This window comes from Magallana gigas, chromosome 2 (assembly GCF_963853765.1).
Source record: "Magallana gigas chromosome 2, xbMagGiga1.1, whole genome shotgun sequence".
Classification (NCBI taxonomy): Eukaryota; Metazoa; Mollusca; class Bivalvia; order Ostreida; family Ostreidae; genus Magallana; species Magallana gigas.
In genome coordinates this window covers 24,740,415-24,754,505 of record NC_088854.1, presented here as the reverse complement: position 1 = coordinate 24,754,505, position 14,091 = coordinate 24,740,415, and the positions used below count along the sequence as shown (strand labels likewise).

At 33.5% G+C, this 14,091-nt stretch overlaps 1 protein-coding gene across 2 annotated transcripts; it reads left to right on the top strand.

The window, feature by feature from the left end:
* Positions 1–2,443: 2,443 nt before the first annotated feature.
* On the top strand, positions 2,444–8,883 carry LOC105327320 (tetraspanin-18B). 2 transcript variants are annotated; one of them, XM_034445670.2, is made up of 8 exons: positions 2,444–2,586; positions 2,896–2,975; positions 3,852–4,082; positions 5,360–5,434; positions 6,326–6,433; positions 7,298–7,489; positions 7,582–7,665; positions 8,491–8,883. In XM_034445670.2, the coding sequence occupies exons 2-8, from the start codon at positions 2,916–2,918 to the stop codon at positions 8,593–8,595; spliced, it is 855 nt and encodes a 284-aa protein (XP_034301561.1). In that variant the 5' UTR covers positions 2,444–2,586; positions 2,896–2,915; the 3' UTR covers positions 8,596–8,883. The 2 variants fall into 2 exon arrangements, with proteins under 2 accessions (XP_034301561.1, XP_065931882.1); XM_066075810.1 differs by lacking the exons at positions 2,444–2,586; positions 7,582–7,665 and having other exon boundaries at positions 2,772–2,975.
* The last annotated feature ends 5,208 nt before the right edge of the window (positions 8,884–14,091 follow it).

Genomic DNA, 14,091 nt, shown 5'->3' with positions numbered 1-14,091 from the left:
TTTATTCACTCAAGACCAGTTCACTGGTATTTGAGGTTCAAAATCAGTTTATACAAATGTACACAAACACAGTGAAGGATCACATTTACAGTAGGAGTAATAATGACGAAAAAAGGTTAAGTTTACAATACAATAAGATGTTAAAGTTAGTTTCTGGAAGAACAGACTTAGAACATTTTCTTAATAAATATTGACAAATGTTTTACTTTTTTAATCTTTAGTTTTTAAGATCTGTGTACAAACATAGAATTGTGAGCAAATCTCTGTATCTTGCTTATAATTTGACGCTTAACACTCAAATATGGTTAGTAAATAGAAATTGAAAACAATTAAACACAAGAAACATTCACTATAACAAATAAAGAACACAATTTATTTTTTCGAAAAGAATCATATAAAATTATATACATGTATATACCTACATATTTCCGTCAGCGATATCAAACTCTATTTAAACTGAATAAACTCGAGAAAATGTCGAGCATCGCAACAAAACCTATTGCATTAATCTACCATTACGCAAAAGATAATGCCGATCGAATTACCGATAGAATGAATTGTATTTCAGTACTTTTTTGATACATTAGATTTTGCTTAATTTGCGCAGGTAAACAGTTAACTGTTTAATTTACCGAAGTCTCTGTTTGATTTGATACGTAAAAGTCACGAAATATATACAGACGATAGTTCCCAGAACACAAAGCAGAAATAATGAAAACGAAACGAAAATCAGAACAAGCTAACACCAACGTCATGTGTGAAAACTGTCAACGCATTGAAATATTTAGCCTCAATTTACTTCACAAAATCGGCAACAATATATTTTGCATGTTAAAAAATTTCCCTTCATACGCGAACTGTTGGACGACAAGCAAATTCATCGTAGTCAGATCGACCCTTTTTCGTATAATGTCATGGCTGCTTTAAACAAAGAACCTCGTTTTAGAAGTATGGAATACGAGTCTTGGTAAAATGGGTATGCAAACCCGGGCCGTGGCAAAGGAAAAGCCAAGGCAGATCGACAACCGTCAATTTCAAATACGCATTATTTTGCAGCAATATTTACAGCGAATACAAATATACTGGTCCATCAAATATCCTGAAATTTTAATGAGATTGGCAGATTAATAACTGCCCATCTTTGTTTTGCCCAGGCCAAGTCTTGCCTACCCATTTTACCGGATGCCGAACCCGAAGCTATTAAACTGATTGAAACACGCATTTCCTTTATTATTATTTTCGTAATAACTCAGATTTGAAATAGAATTAGCACTTAATTTTTGCAATTTACATTTTCCTTCCCATAAGGATAATTCATGCCAAACTACGTTGAATTGGAATCAGTAGTTCTTGAGAAGAAGATTTTTTAAAATGCACCCCCCTTTTTCTACAGTTTCAAGGTTTTCTCCGCTTTGAATACAGATCGGACTTTTATTTTTGCAATTTATATTCGCCCTCCCATAGGGATGCTTTGTGCCAAATTTGGTTGAAATTGGATAATCGGTTTTAGAGAAGAAGTTCAAAATGTAAAAAGTTTATAGACGGACGGACGGACCGACGGACGACGGACAAAATGTGATCAGAATAGCTCACGTGAGCTTTCAGCTCAGGTGAGCTAAAAAAAAGTGTAAACTTTAATATTCAACCGCAAAAGGACTAGCTTATATTTCATTACACAGATAAACAGTTACACCTGTAGGGAAATATTCACCATGTACGACCCTTTTTTTCTAACAAAAATAATAACACTTTACTGGTAATTGTTAAATTCTGATGAAATTTAGTTATCTTCTTTTATGGAAGTACACACATACATTAGAAATTTATATTTTAATACATTTTGACATATAGCCTTTTAAAATTCAGATGGGCATGTTATTTGAAATTGTTAGCAAATAATGAATCAGCAAACTGGAAAATCAGATAAATAAAATGAATATGTGAGACAATAGAAGAACAAAATAAAACCCCCATAAATGAGAGCCCAATTTTGTGACGCACTTAATTAAAATTATTAAGAATTCCTTCTTTCGCAGTTTTGTTGCGTTATAGCAAAGCACAAAATGTTAAAACATCATCTTTGATCCATAAGTTCGAAACATGCTGCGGTTTCTAACTTTCTGTTTTTATTCTAAATTTCTAAAAATGCTTTTTATTGTCAAAGCATGCATGATTTAAAAATCTCAGTTAAAACTGTGATTATACCCTTTGCAGGTACCCTTTAAAGACTATTGTAGAACCTCGGTAACATTTTTTTGTCCGCATAGCCTTTCAGAAAGTGAATAAGTTATTACACTTCTCATTTAAGCAAATTTTAAAATTATATCAAGACTTCGATTGTCAGTGTAAATATTTGATTTTGCAATGAGTATGCAAAAGCGAGGCGATCACGATGAATTTTTAAAGTAATACAATAGATCTATCGATCTGAGGGTAGTTTGTTTGCCGCTCTTGGAAACATGATGAATTCGTCCGTGTAAAAATAGTTTCCCTTTAAATCTCTGTCCTTTCCGTCGGGTGTCGAGATCTTCAGAATTTTAACATTTCATAATTTGATTGGAAATTTCTTTCTCTGTTGAAAAAGGGGTATGTGTTTTGCAGTTTAATTAAAGCACAGTAAAAATAAGATCAGTTGCTTTTGATATCAAGTATAGAGTTTCATATTTGGCGAACATTGGTCAACCACAGCAATAAATACTGGGTAAAATTCTATTTCATCAAAAAATTCACTGCCATTTAAACTATGAATATACCACAAAAGAATGTATGTGTTTTGTAAAGGTACATACAGAATGCCCACCGTGTTATTCCTGCTTAATCTAAGACGATTAAAAGTGGTTTAAATGCATGCTCGTTCTAAAATTTACATTAGACTTTAATCATAACAATTTTAAGGTTGGAATACTGGACAGAAGATGTGTTTCACCGAAAAATGGGGCCCTATCTTTTTGAAAGTCATCAACGTGATATTTTTGGTAAGTTTCTTTCACTGTTTGGATACACGACTAATTTTCCTATCTGGTCGATTTCTTTTCTTGATTTCTTAATGTCAGAGGAAAGACTATGTATACATGTATGCATATATTTAAGGTACATGTATTTGATTCATTGCCAGTGATTATATTTAGGTAAAATTTAATGTTTGTTTGGATCTGTTTTGTTCATTTACTTGACAGAGTGGTTATTTGATACCGAATTTCAATTTTCTTCTTATTTTCAGAGTTTTAAAAAATTGAATCTTTTTAACGTGATTTTTTGGATTCGTTAGTGGTATTCTATATAAAGTAATTAATATTTCAGTAAGATTGTTCATATAATGAAAAAAAAATAGGATCTACAAAACATCTTCATGCTATAACTAAGGTTTGTCTTAGACTTTTGCGTTTGGAGCAAGAAAAAACAAACTTTTTTATGTGAAAAAAATCTATAAATATTCGATCATCGCATTTAAAATCAATATAAAAAAAATTTCAGTGAAAAAAACCGCCGACATTTGATATGTTCGTAAATTAAAAGGAAATAACCATGCGGAGAACAGTGTCAGGTTTCTTGTTAGGCACAATAACTATTGAAAAATAACTTGACATAAACGTGAGGAATAGAAATATCGAAGTACACGTCACAATAAAAATAATTTGTTTAACTTTTCAACAGTAAGAAAGACAGGATGATATATGTCTTGGGCTACCCAATCTTTAATTTGATTTATGTATCATTGTTGTAATTTCTGTTGTATTTACTAGGATTGAATTAATTATTCTCAGTACATGAACTTTAAGACTATGTTGTGAATTAATAAACTACAGTTTGTACCATGAGAAATGAACTTAAATTTTTCTGTTTCTTTGAAGATATTTGGCCTTGCGCTGATTGTCCCTGGGGTCATGATTCTGGCCAACAATGACGTAGTCAACAGTAAGGTCCTTCCTCTGATGAAACAGTTGACCTTTGGAGGGATCAACATGGGGGATATGATCATTGGACTCTGTGTGTCACTCATAGTCGTCGGGACGCTTGTAATCTTAGTCAGTCTGTTAGGTCTCATCGGAGCTTGCTCTGGAAATCCTGCATATTTAGACATAGTAAGCAAAATTTGGTTTTCTCATTATAATTATAATGAGTTAAACGATGAAACCTTTGAAGCTTTGATGATCATTAAGCAATCTTGTATAAGTTGAACCTGATAGTGAACATGAACCTGTGGATATCTTAAAAAGTGTTTTATGTTTGAAACATTTGCAAAAGCTCTTTATTCATCTTTACTTTTTTAAAAATTATTATTTTCACAAAGTTATGGTAAATGGTAATGCATAACTTAACCGTGTAATGAGTAGTGCATTACTTTACTATGTAATTTGCCCAAAGCCTGTAAACCAATGGTTCAAATTCTGTACAGATAAACTGTAAAATGTATTTTCTATTATTTATGGTGGCATAATTAGAACTACCATCACTTGAATTCTTTTGTTTGCACTGTTATCTACTTGTCATCATGATATTTGACGACATAAGTCGACATACAGTACCGATCAGACCCAACCTAACAGAAAGTAAACCCCAACTAAACCCTGGGTTTACTTTCTTGGTTTACTTCGGGTTTACTAAAGTGGACCAAGAGTAAACCCAGAGTAAACCCAAAGTAAACCCAGAGTGGACACAGAGAGTAAACCCAGTCAGAAGTATATCCCTGAAAGCAGACGCCACCTGTGTATTCGGAATATACAAAGGGTAGGAATTACAGGCAGTAGGATGGTAAGATAAAGTATGAGTCTGCTTCACACCTCAGTGCATACAGATGACCTCAAATGCAATTTCAAAGTAAACCCCGAGTAAACCCAAAGTAAACCCCGAGTGGACCCAAAATTTCAAAAAGTAAACCCAGAGTAAACCCAAAAAGTAAACCCGGGGTTCAGTTGGGGTTTACTCTGGTGTTAGGTTGGGTCTGATCGGTGCTGTAATCATCCGACAAGTGATGGCAGTACAATGCCACAGTGATAATCTCTGGTTAAAATCTTATAAAAATAATGTATGAAAAAATATACAAGTAATATTATTTTACAAATCGTATTAATTTGACATTGAGCAATTTTATGATATTTTATTCATGAGGTTTTACAATTGTTATGCATTAATATATATTCTATGGAGACAAGAAAAATAACATCTCAATTCCCCATGTGCACTTTCCAAACAACCACAAATATACCACTCCTGCGGCCGATAATGAGCATCTTCGCTAGCCAAGGGTTTCCTTAACAGCACGTTTCCTCGTATAAGGGACATGGTGTATCGGAAACCCTTGGCTTACGAAGTTGGAGTATGAATTGCATTTTAATTATTTTACAACTTTTATTTGCAGTATGGAGGAATTGTTCTGATTTTGTTCCTCATAAAAGCATTTGCTGTTTTCATGTGGATTGAAAACAACTCTAAGGTATGTTTATGGAAAGAAGAAAAGGAGCAATTAATGTAAACGTGCACTTGTGTACATAATGTTTTTGCAATAAATGAAAGAGTTATAGGGCGCAAGGAAACTTAACCACGCATGTATAACAATTAATGGGTTGCAACATCATATTTTTATTCATATTTTGATGACCTTTCTCCGCAATCACGTGTTTTGTAAAAATCTTCCATTCTGGATATCAACTAATTTTCAGGTCAGTATATGTAACTTGATCCGACAGCTGAACAGAGCTTTCTATCAACCATTTTGGCGTCCCTACGTCTGTCTATCCGTAATCTTTTCACATTTCCCCCTTCTTTAGAACCGATGAACTAGGCACACAAATTCTCAGAACAAGTGGAAGCAAATTGTTCAAATACAATGGCAATATTTTCCTATAAATCATCCCGACACCTTTGAGCAAAGATGTACATGCAATTGCATTGCAAGTTTAGAGGGGAAAAGGGTTACAAAAATTCATTAAAGAATTGTTGTGTATATAAGTGATGTGGTCTATTGGCCTCTTGTTCTAAGTTTTCATATTTTCTATCGACTTAGCGTCTTTTAGTCTCTCTTTTTTCTGTTGGCATGTCTATGTGAATTCATCATCATCATCCTTTTTAGGGTCCATCAAGGCTACTAATAATTATGTTTTTTTTTCTCAAGCTGTATCACCTTCATGATTATTTCTCGTTTAATATTTGTATTTACCATCATAAACTTAATCTTTTTACACCGACCTTGTCTTTTATACTTCTACATGCTTGTAGCTTCACTGAGTCTGTATGTAAAAATGTATTGTTGATTCATGATCTAGCTTCAATTCTCAGTTTCAGCAAGATATCACTTTGTTATTTCATAAATGTTCGATTATTCCAGTTGGAGACCTGGATGAAGACGAACCTGGTTTCTCTGCTGAACAATTATGGCTCCGATGACTTGACGACCAGTGAAACCTCAACTTCCTGGAACTACTTGTTTATGCTGGTAAGCATCAAATGGAAGATGGTTATTCTCACCTGAAAGACATCAAAGCTGAATAAAAGCAAAAACTACTTCCCTAAAACATCGTTTCAAAGGAAACTTTACATAGTACCTATCTTTTGCACAATTGTGAAGATTTCTAGTGCAATTTTACTCTATGATTAATATATAGAGTATCGCCCAAAAAAAGAAGGTTGCAATTTCTGTTAATCAACAAAACGATCCTTGCGTTTTTAGCGTATTTAGTATATGTTTATGTGCCAGATTTCAAGAACAAGGAAGAAAAAACTAAAATATTATCATTTCATATCTTATATTTGCCCAAAAAGTCCCGTTTACGATATATATCACATAGAAAATTTAGTCTCTTTTGTCCATTACTTTTAAACCTTCAGTATCGTTTTACAATAGATCTTTTCCAACATATGACTTTACGACCAAATTGGCAAATGAGAGCGATATTTGAGATTTTTAAAAGATATTTTATAATTCTTATTTGATTGCAATTTTCTTGCATATCAACATAGTTATGTTGCATATCTACATAACTATCTTGCATGTCAACATATTTATCTTGCATGTCGACTTATTTGATAGGAAAATAACAGAGATATGCCACCATAGGTTTCTATACGGTGTCATTAGATTATAATAAAACAGATTAATTAAAGTACTACAGTGTATATGTAGTAGTTTTGAACAAATAATTCCATGGAATCTTTGTGCGTTAACTTATGGTTTATCCCTAAGAGGGCAAAGGTGAACAATTTGGTTGTTAGCACTTTTTGTAAAATACAAAAGTGTTGTCGATACAAGTACCAAATGTAAAATGAATTACATAATATCTGCTGTTTTCTATCCACTAAGATGTCTTGTTGTGGAGTAAATGCGGTGACTGGTACTACCAATGACTTTGACTCATCCGCATGGATAACATCCAGTTCCGCCGGAAGTAAACACATTCCGACATCTTGCTGTACTGGTGTCACATCTGAAACATACTCAACGTTTACTAACACGGCGTGTACGGACAGCGTCACATCCGGTTATAATACCAAGGTAATGAATACTAATATTTGAATTGTTGCTTGATTTAGTCTAGTTACACTTATTTGATCGTTGAACTTTTTTAAAATCCAATTTCTTGAAAGGGTTGTTATGACGCCATCTACACTTCTTTGAGTGCCTACTACATCATCTTCATCGCTGTTGGAGTTACTGTAATGGTCGTTGAGGTACATTTCAAGCGTATTAATTTCCATCAATTTTTATTTGATTTATAGCAAAACAATGGAATCCTATCTTAAAGCATCAAAGTGAGTTATTATTAAACATTGCTAAAAAATAACATAACCTGAAATAACTCAGCAGTTTAAAATTTTAATGTTGTTACAAATTCTACTATGATTGTTACATTCATGTACATATGAACCACCAAAGAAAGGTAAGTGAATTAAGTGTATGTGTTTTGTCATTAGTATGAATCAGTATAGAACCTCGTTGGTCAAAAACTTCAGTCGAATCAAATATTTTAAAAATTCCTTCATGCACGGGAAAATTTCTCAAAACTGAGAAGATCAGAGATCTAGATTAAGTTATTGTTTCAGAATGCAAAACAACCGATTTTATTACAAAACATACGAAAATAATTTTTGAATGTAAAATCAAAATACATTGTATTTCCAAAACATCTCTAAAAATAACATCTACATTACATTAATGAGTTAAAATCTTATTTTAAATTTCTAGTTTAAATTTTGAATAGTCAGAATAATGATTGTAAAAGCTATTTCAATTAGATTTTATGAAACTGGTTTACTGTTCCAAAGTTTATTTGCGGAATGAACTCAGCTTACTTAACATCTGGTCCCACAATAAAACGTTATATATCTGAAAAATTTAAACCAATTCTTAACGTGAAACTATAGATGTAATACAACTAACTGTATTCGATATATTCAGATACATTATCGAATTTGACTCGACCAACCAGAGTAAACATTGCTGTCATAACGGCTTTAAAAAAAAGTATTTTCATAAGTTGTTTTGGCTTTTTGCAGGCGTTAGCAGTAGTAGCAGCTGTTTCGAAGAAGCACAATGACAGGTACAGTGAGACGTCTACCAGCGAAGTGGAGGACATCTCCAAAAAGAAACAAAAAGTTTAGACCTAAACTGAGGGAAATGGTCTTGTGTACAGTGTTGTGACTTTATAACAATGTTCATGTCGTCATCTTTGGTTTTATACATGCATGGTTTTAAGGGTGTCCTGGGAACTATTTCGAAGTGTGATACATGTAATTTCAATAAATTTGTTTTTAACTTAGAATGTTTTATTTCATGCGATAAAATTTCCCATCATAAAAAATGTTTTCAAAGAGAAAAGGGATATCATATTTTTAATTAGCTGGAACTAATTATAAATATTTACATACAGGTAAAAGATAAAAAAACAAGAGGCCCATGGGGCCACATCGCTCACCTGAGCAACAATGGGCATTCAAAAGATATTGTGCCATATAGTCCCTCGGTAGAATAACAAAAAATAAATATTGTAAAGTATTCGAATTTTACACTTATTTTTGCATACACGTAATCTTTGACATTGTACCTTCATGAGATACTGTTTTTTACCAGAATAAGAAAATCCTACGCAAGATATAAAACTAAACATTAAGAAGGTGTACACTGTTAAGTTGTTAACTTCCAATTCCGTATATATATTCGTTCTGCCCCCCCCCCCCCTTTGTAAAGCGATCAAAATATATGAAAGCATATAGGTACATTTTTTTCATCAACTACTTACTAGTTATCGTATTTTAAAAAAATATATAATAGTTATTGTATTTTATTTAAAAAATACTGCATGTATAGATGTGAAGAAGAAAATTATACCTCAATGTGCTCAATTCCTCAAATTTAAAACATTCAAAAATTTAATTTGTCTTCTCCATTATAATTAAATGACTGTGTAATGAAGTTCTTTTTGGATTTTGTGGAGGTGATAGCGAAAACGACAAACAGTAAAATAAACTAGACACGATCTCGTTGCGAGCAACGAGGAGGTCTTCCGTCCGATTTTTAGAACAGGAAATGACCTTGCCTTTTATCTTCATCAACGAAACATATCAGGAAATGCAGATGTGATCTAAAAGAGCGATGGATGAAGGATTATACACCTGTAGGATCCTTAATTTTAAGGACCAGTCCCATTTTATTTCATATTAAATAAGAGGTCTTTTGACTTAATAACAGGTCTAATAACCTGTAATAAAAAGAAACCGAAGAAAAAAAGAGGGCCTTCCTTTGTAAACGGAAGACCCTAATAACAATAAGAATAGAAGGGTCTTCCGCTGAAGACGGAAGACCCTAATAATAAAAGACTGTTTTTGTCTGAATCTTAATTGAAGAGTGTTTTTCAACTTGTACTACAGTCCAACAACCCTTTTATGTTGATTATTTTAGTTAGAAAATTAAATAAAAAGCAGAGAAAGAAATAGAGAGAAAGAACAAATCTTGGCTCAGGCGAGATTAGAACACACAGCCTTTGCAGGTGTCTCAAAACATGGCTGACGCGAAATAATTCCCGAATTTGTGTTTGAATTTGGGGCGTTTTCGCCCGGGAGAAGAGCTGAGTTTTTGTATGAGATGAAAAACAAAGTGTAAGATGTCTGACTATTTAGGTTTGGTAACAGTGCGAGGTCATTTGAAATATTGACGCGTGTTTTTGTCTGGAGGGGGGTGAAAAGACCCGAGCTTGATTTTCGTCGTAAATAAATCGAAAATAGAATTTTGAGGTGTGGATCTCGGATTCGTGTAACAACTATTAGGGGAAGTCCTAAAACAATGACTGATGCAGTTTACCCATGTATTTCAGTGTTGAGAATTTTTGTTCGTGTCGTTTACTATTGTGTTTGACTGTTTTATTTCAGCAGGATTGATAAAATCTTTATAAATGTAGAAATAACGAAATCAGTAACACGTAAATTTATTCGGTAAAAATTTGATGCAGTAATTTCCACAGTTCTAACATTCATAAGTAGTTCACACGCTATCGTAGATTCAGACTAAACGGAAAAAAAGAAATATACATGCAACAGAAATATTACGTGGCTGCACAGGGGCCAAGCCCATTTCAACATTAATTTCAATGAAACCATAAATAAAGAAAGAGGTCGAACTCTGACCCAGATAGAAAACTACCAGCTCGCTTCAAAATCCTAAAAAATCAATTAATCTTTAAAACACTCGCAACGTGCATGTATTTTTCATAAAAATAATGTCTGAGATACACTCCTGCCGAATTTTAAGTTGATGGGTCTTACAATAGCGGAGATATACGCATTATTCTCTCGAAGTCGCCAGTGTTTTTTTACTCGGACATTTACCGGTCCAGAGCTCACGATGGGATTTTGCCTATGACAACAGCAGTATTGCAACAAGTCGAGAAACATTTGCAATAATCTTTTAAAATCTTACATCAAACGCAATTTATGGATTTACTTTTTACTTTTAAAGTTTTCAGAAATAAAATATATAAAATGCCATAACATTTACATGCTAAACACTACATATGTATGATGAGAGAGAGAGAGAGAGAGAGAGAGAGAGAGAGAGAGAGAGAGAGAGAGAGAGAGAGATTAATCAGAAATCGATTTGATCAGAGACATAAATAACATTTACGTCTCTGATTTGATAAAGAAATTTATAATTGTTTTATCTGCTTTTTCATATCTATTATATTTCTTTTTGTCTCAAGTTTTTCTTTGCCGACAATAACTGCATAATAAAAAATTCTGGTAAGTCAGCAAATAAAATAACCTACATCATTAGAAATATAGTATGATTATTTATTCCCCATTTTCCCGAATCCAAACGATACCCAAGTGTTATGTCTAAATGACCAATGTTAAGCATTCAGTTGATAATAAAAATCGTTTTTTTTAATCCCAGACAGTCAATAGATTTGTTATTAAATCATTGAACAGTGAATTTCAAAAAATAACATCCGTAGACAATATCCCGTAACTAGAAAAAAATACGTATTTACTTTTTTTGACGTCAAATGTACATTAGCCTCTAGCCTCATTACTCCATGTTATCTGTAGTAGATCTTTTAGAGAGAGAGAGAGAGAGAGCGAGAGAGAGAGAGAGAGAGATTGATTTTAGTGTTCAGGAATTCAATATAAACGCAACATTTGTCAATAAACGCATGTATACATGCATACATGTACATATCTAAATGTTTGAATAAATACAAAACAACCTTTCTTTTTAAGCCATGTGAAATACTAAAAACGTTGGTGCATTGCTAAATGTTGTGTGTATACAATCATTGAAATGGCGGCATTTCTTTGATGCCGGCAAAGCGATCCAGTGAACTCTAATGCGGTCAAACTGCAGGGGTGCTTCGGCGGCATGTCTTTGATGCCGGCAATGCGACAATCGTCCGAATTTAGCGAGCAGTTGACAGAAAAGAGCTCTATATTTGTACTGAAAAAAAGCCGCTATTATTTTTATTTATGACAAAAAGAAAACGGAAAACATTCAAATCCATCATTATAAAGATAAAATCGTTAAACAAAACACAGTTAAGCAAAAACAAATAATCGGCACTCGGGGACTGAACCCGGGTCGCCTGGACACAAGTCCACCACTCTAACGACTGAGCTACGCGGACTCTCGCTTCAGAACTTTGGAGCCCAAAATCTCGAGAATGCATGGATCGATTTTAAAACAGATTTCATATTCAGAGGTTTTTAGAGTGTCTCTATCGAATAGTAACATAAAAAAAATTCAAGTTCAAAAAATTGAAAAATTAAGGTTTTTCATTTCCTTCCGCTGACGACCGGAAGTGACGGCAGACGTTCGGATATGCGTAGTACACTGCGGCCGTTCACTCTCTACGATCTCTGAAAATTTGAAAGTTCTATCTTAAATACTTTTGGAGAAAACTTGTGAACAAGCAAAAACATAAAACCTTTAATATCTCGGGACCGGAAGTGACGACCAAAAAAATCCCACGTTCTTTTCTTACAAATGTTGTCATAAACAAGATCTGAAAGTTTTATCAAAATCGACTGAAGCGTTTTCGAGAAAACGTGGGAGAAAAAAAAAAAGAATAATAACTAGACACGATCTCGTTGCAAGCAACGAGGAGGTCTTCCGTCCGATTTTTAGAACAGGAAATGACCTTGCCTTTTATCTTCATCAACGAAACATATCAGGAAATGCAGATGTGATCTAAAAGAGCGATGGATGAAGGATTATCCACCCTGTAGGATCCTTAATTTTAAGGACCAGTCCCATTTTATTTCATATTAAATAAGAGGTCTTTTGACTTAATAACAGGTCTAATAACCTGTAATAAAAAGAAACCGAAGAAAAAAAGAGGGCCTTCCTTTGTAAACGGAAGACCCTAATAACAATAAGAATAGAAGGGTCTTCCGCTGAAGACGGAAGACCCTAATAATAAAAGACTGTTTTTGTCTAAATCTTAATTGAAAAGTGTTTTTCAACTTGTACTACAGTCCAACAACCCTTTTATGTTGATTATTTTAGTTAGAAAATTAAATAAAAAGGAGAGAAAGAAATAGAGAGAAAGAACAAATCTTGGCTCCGCCGAGATTAGAACACACAGCCTTTGCAGGTGTCTCAAAACATGGCTGACGCGAAATAATTCCAGAATTTGTCTTTGAATTTGGGGCGTTTCCACCCGGGAGAAGAGCTGAGTTTTTGTATGAGATGAAAAACAAAGTGTAAGATGTCTGACTATTTAGGTTCGGTAACAGTGCGAGGTCATTTGAAATATTGACGCGTGTTTTTGTCTTGAGGGGGGTGAAAAGACCCGAGCTTGATTTTCGTCGTAAATAAATCGAAAATAGAATTTTGAGGTGTGGATCTCGGATTCGGGTAACAACAATTAGGGGAAGTCCTAAAACAATGACTGATGCAGTTTACCCATGTATTTCAGTGTTGAGAATTTTTGTTCGTGTCGTTTACTATTATGTTTGACTGTTTTATTTCAGCAGGATTGATAAAATCTTTATAAATGTAGAAATAACAAAATCAGTAACACGTAAATTTATTCGGTAAAAATTTGATGCAGTAATTTCCACAGTTCTAACATTCATAAGTAGTTCACACGCTATCGTAGATTCAGACTAAACGGAAAAAAAGAAATATACATGCAACAGAAATATTACGCGGCTGCACAGGGGCCAAGCCCATTTCAACATTAATTTCAATGAAACCATAAATAAAGAAAGAGGTCGAACTCTGACCCAGATAGAAAACTACCAGCTCGCTTCAAAATCCTAAAAAATCAATTAATCTTTAAAACACTCGCAACGTGCATGTATTTTTCATAAAAGTAATGTCTGAGATACACTCCTGCCGAATTTTAAGTTGATGTGTCTTACAATAGCGGAGATATACGCAATTATTCTCTCGAAGTCGCCAGTTTATTTTTACTCAGACATTTACCGGTCCAGAGCTCACGATGGGATTTTGCCTATGTCAACAGCAGTATTGCAACAAGTCGAGAAACATTTGCAATAATCTTTTAAAATCTTACATCAAACACAATTTATGGATTTACTTTTTACTTTTAAAGTTTTCAGAAATAAGATATATAAAATGCCATAACATTTACATGCTAAACA